Here is a 14,709-nt window from a genome sequence, read left to right as displayed (position 1 = left end):
ATTTCACCAGTGTAGACTAATAATCCTCCACTGATCCTTCTCTCTTCTTTATTAGACAACTCTGGAACAATAAATGCTACTCCTATTTTACCTACTAAACTCTTTGATGCATCTGTGTAGATCTGGACATAACGGTGATAACCATTAATATATGGTTGTAAGGTATGTGAATGAAGAATAAACTCCTTGTATTTGTTCTTCTTTTCTAATGTAAAATCTCCTTCGGTATCCAAGGTGATAGTGCAGGCAATGGTACTACTACTACTACTTCCGGCTGCTCCCGTTAGGGGTCGCTACAGGGGATCATCCGTTTCCATGTCTTCCTGTCCTCTGCGTCTTCCTCTGTCACACCAGCCAGCCAGTACTGTTGGACTAACACACACACACACACACACACACACACACACACACACACACACACACACACACACACACACACACATATATATATATACACTACCGTTCAAAAGTTTGGGATCACCCAAACAATTTTGTGTTTTCCATGAAAAGTCACACTTATTCACCACCATATGTTGTGAAATGAATAGAAAATAGAGTCAAGACATTGACAAGGTTAGAAATAATGATTTGTATTTGAAATAAGATTTTTTTTACATCAAACTTTGCTTTCGTCAAAGAATCCTCCATTTGCAGCAATTACAGCATTGCAGACCTTTGGCATTCTAGCTGTTAATTTGTTGAGGTAATCTGGAGAAATTGCACCCCACGCTTCCAGAAGCAGCTCCCACAAGTTGGATTGGTTGGATGGGCACTTCTTTGAGCAGATTGAGTTTCTGGAGCATCACATTTGTGGTGTCAATTAAACGCTCAAAATGGCCAGAAAAAGAGAACTTTCATCTGAAACTCGACAGTCTATTCTTGTTCTTAGAAATGAAGGCTATTCCATGCGAGAAATTGCTAAGAAATTGAAGATTTCCTACACCGGTGTGTACTACTCCCTTCAGAGGACAGCACAAACAGGCTCTAACCAGAGTAGAAAAAGAAGTGGGAGGCCGCGTTGCACAACTGAGCAAGAAGATAAGTACATTAGAGTCTCTAGTTTGAGAAACAGACGCCTCACAGGTCCCCAACTGGCATCTTCATTAAATAGTACCTGTTAGAGCCTGTATGTGCTGTCCTCTGAAGGGAGTAGTACACACCGGTGTAGGAAATCTTCAATTTCTTAGCAATTTCTCACATGGAATAGCCTTCATTTCTAAGAACAAGAATAGACTGTCGAGTTTCAGATGAAAGTTCTCTTTTTCTGGCCATTTTGAGCGTTTAATTGACCCCACAAATGTGATGCTCCAGAAACTCAATCTGCTCAAAGAAGTGCCCATCCAACCAATCCAACTTGTGGGAGCTGCTTCTGGAAGCGTGGGGTGCAATTTCTCCAGATTACCTCAACAAATTAACAGCTAGAATGCCAAAGGTCTGCAATGCTGTAATTGCTGCAAATGGAGGATTCTTTGACGAAAGCAAAGTTTGATGTAAAAAAAATCTTATTTCAAATACAAATCATTATTTCTAACCTTGTCAATGTCTTGACTCTATTTTCTATTCATTTCACAACATATGGTGGTGAATAAGTGTGACTTTTCATGGAAAACACGAAATTGTTTGGGTGATCCCAAACTTTTGAACGGTAGTGTATATATATATATATATATATATATATAGCTTTCCCCCCCTTTTTCTCACAGTTGTACTTGGCCAACTGGAGGGCTGCAGACTAACTAAAGAGAAGCTTCTCCACAGGCCATAAGAACTCTCCACATATATGACCTTTCACATACTTGAGACAGCAAGGTTTTTTTATTGTTTATTTTGACTCAAAAAGAAAAAAAAGCACTGATCTTTTGTCTTTTATCTAGGTCTATGTCTTCACACAATGATAGATGGGAGTACCCCTTTTCATTTCACTGCATGTTTTACCTTGTATTTCTGTGCATGTGACAAATAAAGTACGTGAACTTGAACTAACTACATGCTTCCTCCGAAACATGTGGAGTCGTCAGCCACTTCTTTTCACCTGACAGTGAGGAGTTTTGCCAGGGGGACGTAGCGCGTGGGAGGATCACGCTATCCCCCCCCCCCGAACAGGCGCCCCGACCGACCAGAGGAGGCGCTAGTGCAGCGATCAGGACACATATCCACATCCGGCTTCCCACCCGCAGACACGGCCAATTGTGTCTGTAGGGGGGCGCCCGACCAAGCCAGAGGTAACACGGGGATTCGAACCGGCGATCCCCATATTGGTAGGCAACTGAATAGACCACTACGCTACCCGGACGCCCCCTGTTGGACTTATGTTTAATTGAGCTACTGTTAAGTTCCGTTGCTGTCTGTGTCACTGTCCATCCAAAGCTTTTTGTGCCATTCCTCTGCTTTTCCCAGCAAGGTTTTAAAGTGTCTTGTGTCGGGTGATCTTGACTAACTTTGCACATTTTTCATTGTTTCATTTCATTTCATTGCATTACTGCACAAACCACAAAGGGGGGGGGGTCACACCAGATACTGAAAGCAAAGGTTCACATACTTTGTCACTCACAGATATGTAATATCGGATCATTTTCCTCAATAAATAAATGAACAAGTATAATATTTTTGTCTCATTTGTTTAATTGGGTTCTCTTTATCTACTTTTAGGACTTGTGTGAAAATCTGGTGATGTTTTAGGTCATATTTATGCAGAAATATAGAAAATTCTAAAGGGTTCACAAACTTACAAGCACCACTGTAAGTAGGCCATTATTGTATATAACCCACAACTTTTCATCTCATCTCATCTCATCTCATCTCATCTCATCTCATCTTATCATCAGCCGCTTCTCCGGGGTCGGGTCGTGGTGGCAGCAAGCTAAGTAGGGCACTCCAGATGTCCCTCTCCCCAGCAACGCCATCCAGCTCCTCCTGGGGACCCCAAGACGTTCCCAGTCCAGACTGGATATGTAGTCCCTCCAGCAAGTTCTGGGTCTACCCCGGGGGTCTCCTCCCAGTTGGACGTGCCCGGAAAACCTCCAAAGGAACCACCTCAGCTGGCTTCTTTCGATGCGAAGGAGCAGCGGCTCTACTCCCAGGGAGCAGTCCTTGCATATCTTTTATATACTCATATCGTTTCACACCATTAATTATCATGGTATAGCAGACTTTATTGGATTTCTATTTGACGTTACTTGCCTTCAGTTTGTGTATCATCTGTGATTTCTTTGTCGAAGGACCAGGGTTTTTTGTAAAAGCATTTTGGTTGCCATAGAAACAAATGATGTACTGTCATTAAACGGAACAACTGACAATGCAATTCTTCCATGTAAGTGGGATTTTTGGTGGAGCAATAGGCTAGGCAAAAGCATTTCAGGAGATCAGTCTCATGTGGACTGAATATCAGATCATAAATCCCACTCCGTGTCAAAAAGGCAACGCATCGCCCGTCAAGGCTCTGTACAAAAGCTTGTGAAAATTTGGATCTCCTTTTTCATGTATTACATGAGGTTATAAATCCCATTCAATAAGCAAGAGATTACAGTTAGATTGGGGCGGCAGAGAACCCCCCCCCCCTTTTTGTTGTTGTCTGTTTTTTTTCTCTTTTCTATATATATGTGTGTGTGTTATTATGAGCAATATGCATGGCAAGATATATGTGCAATCTTTGTAATAATCTCTATGTATATGGTTTCAATATAATGCATTTATAGGATATGTAGTTGCATATATATTCAGGAATCAGGATCATTTATTTGTCATTTCATTTCAGGCACGTGCGCACATGAAATGAATCAAAACATCGTTTCCCCCAGCCCACAGCAGTACAACAAAAACACATATCCAAACTGCAAGAACACATATATCCAAACTACAGAAAAACTACCAAAACTACAAAAACACATCCAACATATAACAAACAAACAAATAAAATTCACTGTCCAAGAGAGTGAACGCCAGGATGACTGTCAGAACTGCTGGTCTGCATGGGCTAGCAGTTAGCCTGCCCCGCTTCCACGCGTATGTGCATGAAAATGTATTGGGAAAATCAATAAAAACTGTTAAAGAAAAAAAGAAAAGGCAACACATCTCTCACCTTTCACAGAGGCGTAAACATTTGTAGCTAAAACCTTGAGTAAGGTCTTTGTTCAGTTCACAGCTTTGTTTTTACTACGTTACTTAACCTGCAGTGCTAGCCAGGGCATATTTCTGTCCATATATGCACGTTGCATAGAAGTGCAACAGTACCTCCCAGTCAACTGCAGACAGGCAAAAAGACAGCTGAAGTTGCCAATCATTTGGGCGATGCTGTAGTCCTAAAGCCAACCGACCAATCCAGCAGTGAGGGAATCTGTAGACAAAAATAGCCTCAGTGGTGTGTGTGATCGCGCTGCTATGTCCCAGCTGAGTTCTAAGATTAGAGTAGGCCACCTACACCTTTAAGAACCGACTTGTTACATTACTCAGATTATATTGGGGCAAAATGGTTATTAAAGTGTTCCTCGCCTCTTCATCAGGATCGACTGCGGTAAGGATTCCGTCATAGAACTAATTTCTCTGGCAAAGTTAACTTTCTACTTACAGTTGCATGAAGAAACTATGGTATTAACCTACACATGTACAAAAAATTATATTAAACTAGAAGGCTATTGTGTACATTTGACTTGGTGTACATATATTATCAGTATATACCTGTAACTGCAAATTTATGATCTGATACAACAGTTTCTTGGGGTCTGAGTAGAGCTCCTGTATTTTCTTTAATTATCTCACTAGAAGCTGAGATCACATTCCAAACCTGCAATAGCCATCTCTTGAATGAATACTTGTAGAACATTCTAGAACATCTCTTAAAAGGCGGCATGGCTGAAGCAGCATTTGGCTAAACAAAGCAGTATGTTGTTAGTGTAGGAGTTGTTCTAGGAAAGAGGCAACTTTATGTTCAACCCTTCTCCTCCCCACTATTATATGAAGAAATTTCATTTTACAGTTAAATATTGATGATATCTTTCTTACATGAAATGCGTCTACCATATTTTCTACAACATCAAAGATTTCTGTTTCCAGATCAAAAAGAAGCAGCAAGATGTGGTCGGGTTCTTGGAGGCTATTAAAGTAGAGTACACTCAGCTGGACATCGCATGCAATGAGGAGAACCGCATTTGGATGAGGGCGAATGTCCCTGAGGATAAAAAACCCTCCAATGGCATCCCCTTGCCCCCCCAGATTTTCAATGAAGAGGGCTACTGTGGGGTAAGCTGAAATTAATAGCATAGAATACACAAACACTGTAAAAAATTAATGTTACCACTCCAGAAAATGTGGTAACATTTTGCATTGCCCTTTTTGAGTTTTCAGGGTTTTCTTAAGTAGGATTAAAACAATGCATGATTTTAAGGAAACTCAGCAAAATGAAAGTGCCAATTAGTTGTAGTAGCCATAGTATTGAGTTAAATAAACTTCAATTTCTTGGTAACGCAAACTCATCTACACATGAGATTGGACTCGGTTTGAGTAGAGGTTATCAGAAGTATCCAAATGAGTTGGATAAACTTAATTTTCTTTGTAAAATATACCAAAATTATACATGTAAATAAACTCATTTAAATTAAGGGCAAAGCTGCTGGGATAGGCTCCAGCATCCCTGCATTGGATAATGAATGAATGAATAAATTCAGTACAATTTACGAACTGTGGTGAGTGAATTAAGTTGTATCAGTTTCTGTATGAGGTATCCAAATCAAGGAGACCGGAGGGTGTGCTCCAATTATCCAGCTTCCCTGGAAAAGTCTACTCTAGGGTGCTGGAAAGGAGGCTCCAAATGATTGTTGAACCTCGATTCCTTCCTGGCCGTGGAACAATGGACAAACTCTTTACCCCTGTGGAATTGCTGAGGGAAGAGGCATGGGAATTTGACCAGCCAGTCTAGATGTGTTTTGTGGACTTGGATATGGCTTATGACCGTGTACCCCAGGGCATTCTGTGGGGGGTACTGTGGGAGTATGGGCTAACAGGGAACCTGGTCCTTGTATAACCAAAGTGAGAACTGTGTCCATATTCTCGGCATAAAGTCAAACACGTTTTCGGTGGGTATCAGACTCCGCCAAGGTTGTCCCTTGTCTCTGATTCTGTTTGTGATATTCATGGACAGGATCTCAAGGCGCAGCCAAGGTGAGGAGTGTGTCCATTTTGGGAACCTGAGAGTTGCACCTCTGCTCTTCGCAGATGATGTGGTTTTATTGGCTTCATCAGAACGCGACCTCCAGCGCGCATTGGGGTTGTTTGCAGCTGAGTATGAAATGGCTAGGATGAGAGCCAGCACCTCCAAGTCTGAGGCCATGGTTCTCTACCAGAAAATGGTGGATTGCTCCCTCTGGACTAGGGATGAGTTGTTCCTCAAGTGAAGGAGTTCAAGTATCTCGCGGTCTTGTTCACGAGTGAGGGTAAGATGGAGTGGGAGATTGACAGGTGGATTGGTGCAGCGTCAGCAGTAATGCGGACTTTGCACTGGACTGTTGTGGTGAAGAGGGAGCTGAGTCAGAAGGCAAAGCTCTCAATTTACCAGTCAATCTTCGTTCCAACCCTCACCTACGGTCATGAGCTTTGGGTAGTGACCGAAAAGGTGAGATCATGGATACAAGTGGCTGAAATGAGTTTCCTCTGTAGGGTGTCTGGGCTCACCCTTAGAGATAGGGTGAGGAGCTCGGACATCCGGAGGGAGCTCGGAGTAGAGCCGCTGCTCCTTCATGTTGAAAGGGGCCAGTTGAGGTGGTTTGGGCATCTGATTAGGATGCCTGCTGAGTGCTTTCCTTTGAAGGTTTTCTGGGCATATCCAACTGGGAGGAGTCCCCGGGGTAGACCCATAACTTGCTGGAGAGACTACAAGTCCAATCTGGCCTTGGAATGCCTTGGGATCCCCCAGGAGGAGATGGAGGGTGTTGCTTGGGCGAGGGACGTCTGGAGTGCCCTACTTAGCTTGCTGCCACTGCGACCCGACCCTGGAGAAACGGCTGATGATGAGATGAGATGAGAGATGTATCCAAATCAAAGTGTTTAATTTCATTCAACTCAATGATTTCATAATTTTCATGTTGAAAGTACAGACGATAAGATAATTGGCTTTACATAGACTTTTTCTTGTTAATTTTTTAATAACAAGATTACATGTTTTAAGATTAAAAAGATGAAAAGGCTCAAAACAGATTTAAATAAATAAACGAAAAAAAAAAATATATATAATTTCAAACTACCTTAACACGTCATTTTAGTCACAATGACCACTGAATGAAAAAATACAATGTTTTAAAGCAGTAGTTTTCAGAGTGTGAGGCCCGCCTCCCATGGGGAGTACCAAAAAGCTTCAAGTGATGTGCGAAAAAACAAAGCAAAACAGGGAAATACAAGAAAATGTCAGAACCCCGCAGAAAGTATGACAATGTATACTTAAAGTTGGGATTTTCTTGGATGCAGACTCACTGCTCACGTTAAGGTAGAGAAGGCTATGTAGGCTATCCACAGTAGGGTTAAAAAGAGTGAACAATGTGTATTCTTGCCAGAGCGCATTTTGTACTTTACAGGCCAGGTTAAACCCTTACATATGGTGTCGGGAGGCAGCACTGCACAGCAGTGGGATGTGTACATTTTCATGTTCTCCGTTCTGTTTTGTTAAAAGGTGACGGAAATGTATTCGATTTTCTTTTTTCCTTTTTACTTTAGAAACACTAACAAAATGGCATTGACCTATGCACTAATTCTAAACATCTACCATAGTTCTCCACACAGGAGCACCACAGGGTTGCTGCCTTCGTCCCTTACTCTACAGTCTGTTCACACATGACTGCATTGCCAAACATCATAACATCATAGTGACATTCACAGATGACCCCGCAGTAATTGGACTCATAAATGACAACTATGAAGATACCAATAGGAAGGAGGTGAGGGACCTATCCCTATTGTGTCAAGACAACAACCCCCCCCCCTAAATGTTGAGAAAACAAAGGAGATAACTTATAATTTAGGAAGTCAAAAACAGTTCAGACATCAGTTTACATCAACGATGTCCCTGTTGAAATTCTGAAGAACTTCAGATTTTTAGGCATTCAGATCTCCGACTCGCTCTCCTGGTCTCTAAACACCTTTTGTGTCATTAAGAAGGCACAGCAGAGATTATACTTTCTGAGTTGTCTTAAAAAATTCAGAATGTCCACAAAAACCCTGGTCAATTTCTACCAGACGACCATAGAGAGCATCTTTACTGGAAGCATACTGGTGTGATTTGGCAACCTGACTGAGCGGGACCACAAACACCTGAGCAGGATCGTAAACACCGCTTCAAAAATCGTAGGGACAGCTCTGCCACAGCTTCAGGACATTTACAAGGGAGGCCCTAAGTATGATGGAGGATACCAGCCACCCAGCACATGGGCTGTTCTCACTTCTTCCTTCAAGACAATGCTTACAGAGCATCAGAGTTCGGCCCATCCACCTCAAAGACTTTTTTTTTACCCCCAGGCAGTCATGAACAGTAGGCTCCTTACATAATTTCAGTGATTTAATATTTTGTGGGATTTTTAACTTTTTATATTTTTTATTTTGATATACTTTATTAATCCCCATGGGGAAATTATGCTCTGCATTTAACCCATCCTAGCTGTGTAGCTAGGAGCAGTGGGCAGCCGCTGTACAGCACCCAGGGACAAACTCCATTTCGTCTTGCCATGCTTCGGTCAGGGGCAGAGACAGCAGTACTAACCCTAACATGCATGTCTTTTTGATGGTGGGGGAAACTGGAGTAAACACACTGCAGACATGGGGAGAACATGCAAACTCAACAGAGAGGATGACCTGGGATGACCCCCAAAGTTGGACAACCCCGGGGTTCGAACCCAGGACCTTCTAGCTGTGAGGCGACAGCACTAACCACTGGGCCACCATTTTTCTTATTTATTATTTCCATATCTATAGTTTTAAGGTATGAGAGAACCAGGTCACTGCAAAAGCAGTGACCTGGTTCTTCTCTGACTTTCATTGCTTTTGAAGGTACATGGTATTTTTTTATACCTCGCCCCCCCCTTTTCTCCCCAATTGTATTTGGCCAATTACCCCACTATTCCGAGCCGTCGCTGCTTCACCCCGTGTGCCGATCCGGGGAGGGCCGCAGACTACCACATGCCTCCTCTGATACATGTGGAGTTGCCAGCTGCTTCTTTTCACGTGACAGTGAGGCGTTTCGCCAGGGGCACATAGCGAATGGGAGGATCACGATATTCCCCCCAGTTCCCCCTCCTACCTGAACAGGCGCCCCGACCGACCAGAGGAGGCACTAGTGCAGCGACCAGGACATATATTCACATCCGGCTCTCCACCCGCAGACACGGCCAACTGTGTCAGTAGGGATGCCCAACCAAGCCGGAGGTAACACGGGGATTCGAACTGGCGATCATACAGGTTTTTTTTTAATATGTATATGATAATAAAGTGAAACTTTAACTTGAACTTAATCACTTTTATTGATTTTTATTAAAATGTGGGAGCTTGTATTAGGACTGAGTGTTTAATACAAGCATTTTCAAACCCTTTATAGTTACAAACCTTTATTTTAAAACAGAGTAGATACAACAACAACAATTTTGATACTACTACTAGTAATTATTATTATTATAATTTCAATATTTATCATTATTATTATTATTATCATTGTTTTATTATTAAAATGGGGGAGGCCCCAGTAACTTGATATCCTCTGAAGGGAGGCTCACTGTCTTGTGCTTTGAAAACCCCTGTTTTTCTTCCTCCCTATCACACCAGTTGATTCCACCGATTAGTGAAATGGCACATAATACCATTGTTCTACTGTAAAGCATGGCACGCCGGCCTTAGTTTCCAACCAAGTGGGTGTGTCTATCACTGCATAGCATGTTTACCTGCGAAGAATTATGTAACAGAAAACTGATGATGTTGACCTTCCTCCATTGTTTCATCAACACAATAATCACATTGACTACATTACTTTAAAAAATAAAATTTATTTAAATAGTTTTATGTATACTAATGCTTTTTGAGTATTATGGGAATAAACTGATACCATTTAGTTTAAACAAATAGATACACAATATAGATCATAGCTCTTAGATATATGATAAAAAAACACAATGATGCAAGACTTTTTACAGTGTAGAACACTGGCCAGGCACAACAGGGACAACTGTAAGTCTGAAGTCTGAACTAGACCTGCCTTAAATAGCATCGGCAGATATGCGTGTGTGTGTGTGTGTGTGTGTGTGTGTGTGTGTGTCTGTTTGTGTCTGTGAAGGGGGTGCTAAAAATGACAAGCTGTGCCAAGAAAGTTTAAACAGCCAAAGTAAAGGCAGATATAATTAATTTATTTTCTTAGACTAATGATATATTTTGCTGTAAATCTCACCCATCTGTTACTCTGCTTAGGAGTTCTCAGAATGAGAATCAGATTTTATTGGCCATGTAAGTTTGCACACACATGGAATTTGACTTTTCTGCACATAATACCTCCGCCTGCAGGATTAACTGTGTAAAAAGAGTGGTTAGCAAACAGAAAACACTGAAAAAGGATTTCTCTTTCTCTTGCAGGACTATGAAACATTCTTCGAAGCCAAAGAAGACAACTCAGTATATTCTTTTTTGGGGCTGGCCCTCCCTCCTGGATCCAAGGTTTGAACCCTTCTTTGTGATAGCTTTTCTTAAATTTACTTGTATTGTTTAAAAAAAAAATAGTATATATAAAGGTCAGTTTATACACCAACATTTGTCTTGTGCTACCCATCAGAGTATTTCGAAATGCAAACAACCCAAGAAACAATGTTAAAAATCTTTGTCTGGCTGCGTTCATTTAACCCTGCCAACATGACTTTGTATGGACAGCAACATCAGTGTTTCTTTAGCCAAATAGTCGAGCAAAGTTATTGTCCTTCAGTTTATCAACTCAGTTGAGATTCTGAAATGTGTCATTGCACCCAGTATATCATGTTTCAGCAGATGATGTTTGTTTTAGTGATAAGCTATTTGCGTGTAATGCATTTGTTTTTTTACATACTGTTCATTTGTTAGTTGAATATAGTTATAATATCCCTACAGTCGTTTTACTAAATACTGCAAGTCTAATGTAACATCTGTTTGACAACTTTTCTAGGAGTAGCAGTCAGATTCTGTCATATGATTACAGTGAAGCGCGTTACATCTATGGGCAGCTTCTCACGCCCAATGCATTTACATTAAATGTAACAATTTCCGAGATAAAGGAGGCGATTCTGTTTGAAAAGGCACTTTTTGTTGAGAGTGGGAAACATACTTAGGGAAGCCTTGATGATAATTCACTAGTACTGTGTTTTGTATTACTAGTCGTCCTTCATACCTTGTCTCTGTTTACCATTTTCCCCCTTTTCATCTTCCTTTGAGTTTCTCCTCACCATTTCTTCTGTCATCAGCTACAATTAACCTTTTATTTCTTATTGTGAAATCTGTCATAGTGATCTGATTGTGGCTAATATTCATTAAGGGAAGTGTGTTGTCACATCATTGTGCTCCGACTGACAGTAATGAAATGCAGTGTTTAAGGCAGACTCACAGTCGGTTTGTACTGATACATCGTGTGATTTTACAATGAGAAACCAATGATCAGTTTCATATGCAAATTATCGTGACCATTAACTGGAGTTACAATGGCCATGTGTACTAATCACAGAGGATTGGGGAATGTTTGCAAGCCCAGCATTGTAAAATGGTGACAGATGTACTCTTATCCCCCCCCCCCCCCCGAGTTCAGGGATGGTCGTTTCCTTAGAAGCTTATATTTAAAAAGTAGGCGTGGATGATCTGACTACAATGGCAGAATACTCCATATCTTTAATGAGGGAAAGATGTGTTTATCTATGAAAACATAATTAGTTATTGAATATGCCTGGGCAGAGCGAAGCCAGAGGAAATTGGTGGAGGCCTGCAGTTGTCCTGATGTGCAAATCAGTCATCCGACCTGGATATAGGGGCGAAAGACTAATCAAACCATCTAGTAGCTGGTTCCTGCCGAAGTTTCCCTCAGGATAGCTGGCACTCTGAAACCGCAGTTTTATCTGGTAAAGCGAATGATTAGAGGTCTTGGGGCCAAAACAATCTCAACCTATTCTCAAACTATAAATGGCTAAGAAGCTGGGCTCACTAGCTTGGAGCTGGGCGTGGAATGCGAGCACCCAGTGGGCCAGTTTTGGTAAACAGAACTGGTGCTCCGGGATGGACCAAATGCCAGGTTAAGGCGCCCGATGTGTCAATGAACAAGAGAAAAGCAAAATTTTTTTTTTCAGGGTATAGAAATCGCCAAGGGTCTATACGGCCTGTGTTAACTGGGGCTGCAAGGCTGGGTTTCAGTAAAACAAGTCTTTTAATGCCAGGCAAGACAAGGAGCCAGTAGAGCGAGGGGCAGACAGGGAACACTGGGTCCAGGGCAAGAGCGGACAAGGGAGGGGGGCCTTGACCAAACTGCGAAGCAGGAAGACAAGTGGGTTTTCATGGGGACAGACAAACGACCGGAGGCAGGGGCTGGGCAGAGAAGGCAGGACTGTGGGAAACATGGAGAGCAAGTTTTAGATAAGGAAATGTGCAACAGGCAATTTATCAACATAAAGGCTGGACGCGTAGACTGAACTGAGCAGGCACTGTGATCTGGCAAGGTGGATGTGGCAAGGCTGGGTATATAAGGAGTAGGGTTGACTGCAGTAGATGAGATGCAAGTGGTGGACCTCTGCTCTGCCTGCTGCACACCTGCCTCCAATCCTGAAGCACACACACACACAAACAGGAGAGAGAAACTAGGGCAGGGGGAGTGACCAACATAAGGGAGACAATTAGGGAGACTGGGATGAAGATGCTGAGTCCTGGAAGGGCGGCTATGACAGCCCCCTCCCCCCTCTACGGGCACCACCTGGCGCCCAACCTGGCTTGTCAGGATGGAACACATGGAAAGCACGAATGAGCGGGGGGTCCAGGATGTGACAGCTAGTGACCCAGCAGCGTACCCTTCCCAATCCACCAGGTACTGCAGACCGGGGCCCCGATGGCATATGTCCAGAAGCCACCGGACGGTATATACTGGGGCTGCCACCTACCAAACGTGGACGTGCCAATGCTGGGGGGGGGGGGGTACTGGAGAGGAAGGACTTCAGATGAGAGACATGGAATGTGGGGTGCACCAGAAGGGATGCCAGGAGCTTGAGCCATACTGCCACTGGGTTAATAACCTTGTCCACCAGGAAAGGACCTACGAAGCGGGGAGTGAGCTTCTTGAATTCCACCTTCAGCGGCAGGTCCTTGGTGGAAAGCCACAACTCTTGACCAGGGACATAGGCAGGAGCTAGGGTGTGCTTATGACGTGGGACTGGGTGGAGGCACGGAGCAGGGCAAGCCTGGTTCCAGATGTGCCCACAGCATCGTGGGGGGCTGCACTGATGGCACCATGGCTTCACCCTCCTGGGCAGGGAACAGGAGAAGTTGGTAGCCCAGGGTGCACTTGAAGGGGGACATCCCCAAAGAGGCACTGAGGTGGGTGTTGTGGGAATACTCAACCCAAGGCAAGTGCTGGCTCCAGGAGGACAGGTTGGAGGTGGCTATAACAATGCAGGGTGGCCTCTAGCTCTTGGTTGACATGCTCAGTCTGGCCGTTGGACTGGGGGTGACTCACGGTGGCACCCAGAGCAGAGCAGAATGATCACCACACCTGGGATATAAATTGGGAGCCTCTTTATGAAACCGTGGCCACTGGGATACCATGCAGGCATAAGACATGTTGAACCAGGAGATCGGGAGCTTTGGCAGAGGGATGAAATGCACCGACTTGCAGAAATGGTCACCTAAGGCGAGGATGACCATGTGGCCATGAGACGGGGGCAGACAAGTGACAAAGTCCAGGGCAATGTGCGACCAGGGACAACTAAGTACGGGAGGTAACAGCCTGGTGGGGGGTTTTCTCGAGGATTTACCCCGGGCACAGACCGAGCATGCTGTGACGAAGCCCTGTGTGTCCTTTTCTATGGAGTTCTGTTTTTTCAGAATCATCGCCGAAGGAAAGAGAGGGTTCGAGCAATTTCAGGATGGCAGGCAAGCTTGCTGGAATGGTCCCACTGGAGAACATTAAAGTGGACATTATTAGGGATGAACAGGGTGTTGGGAGGTCCACCGCCGGAATCTGGCTGGGTCTCCTGGGCTTGATGGATGCGGGACTCAAGTTCCCAAGAAACAACAGCCACCATGCATGAGTGGGACAGGATGGGTTCAGGTGTCATCTGTGACGAACTGCCTGGAAGAGAGCATGGGGCTTGACATTTTTCGACCCTGGAAGATAAATTAGATACCTTATGTAAGCCCTCAAACTTTTGGCAAGCAGGTGACCTGAGGCTGCTGTTTAATTAGTTTCTTCAGCTTTTCCATGGGGTGCAGTTCTGTGCGCCCCAGACACTCCCACTTTTATTGGCAGCGAATTGGTATTGTTTTAATGTTTTCTGACCTAACGTGATTGGACAATTCTTGTGGCTGTCAACCATGTTCACACCCACCATGATGCCTCGTCTCGACTGTCAATCATCCACCGTCTACAAACCCTGATAAAATCTATAATACCCAGGGGGCAAAGGGGTTTTACAGAGATGGAATGTTGTAAAAGGTTGTGCACCAGAAATGACATCTATGACCTTCCAGGATCATAAC

The 14,709-nt window shown here is 43.5% G+C and overlaps 1 protein-coding gene across 5 annotated transcripts in view; it reads left to right on the top strand.

The window, feature by feature from the left end:
* Positions 1–4,386: 4,386 nt before the first annotated feature.
* The window catches only part of sh3bgr (SH3 domain binding glutamate-rich protein), a 70,394-nt gene continuing 60,071 nt past the window's right edge, over positions 4,387–14,709 (top strand). For 4 of the 5 annotated variants that reach the window (XM_056283556.1, XM_056283555.1, XM_056283557.1 and 1 more), the window contains exons 1-2: positions 4,910–5,235; positions 10,591–10,671. In XM_056283556.1, coding sequence (XP_056139531.1) covers positions 4,999–5,235; positions 10,591–10,671 — 318 coding nt within the window. In that variant the 5' untranslated portion in view covers positions 4,910–4,998. Of the gene's footprint in view, positions 4,511–4,909; positions 5,236–10,590; positions 10,672–14,709 lie in introns of those variants that run through there. The other variant, XM_056283553.1, reaches the window with a different exon arrangement.

Source organism: Lampris incognitus, chromosome 7, assembly GCF_029633865.1.
Source record: "Lampris incognitus isolate fLamInc1 chromosome 7, fLamInc1.hap2, whole genome shotgun sequence".
Lineage (NCBI taxonomy): Eukaryota > Metazoa > Chordata > Actinopteri > Lampriformes > Lampridae > Lampris > Lampris incognitus.
Note: the sequence above shows the minus strand (reverse complement) of the source record. Positions and strands in the feature narration are given on the sequence as shown.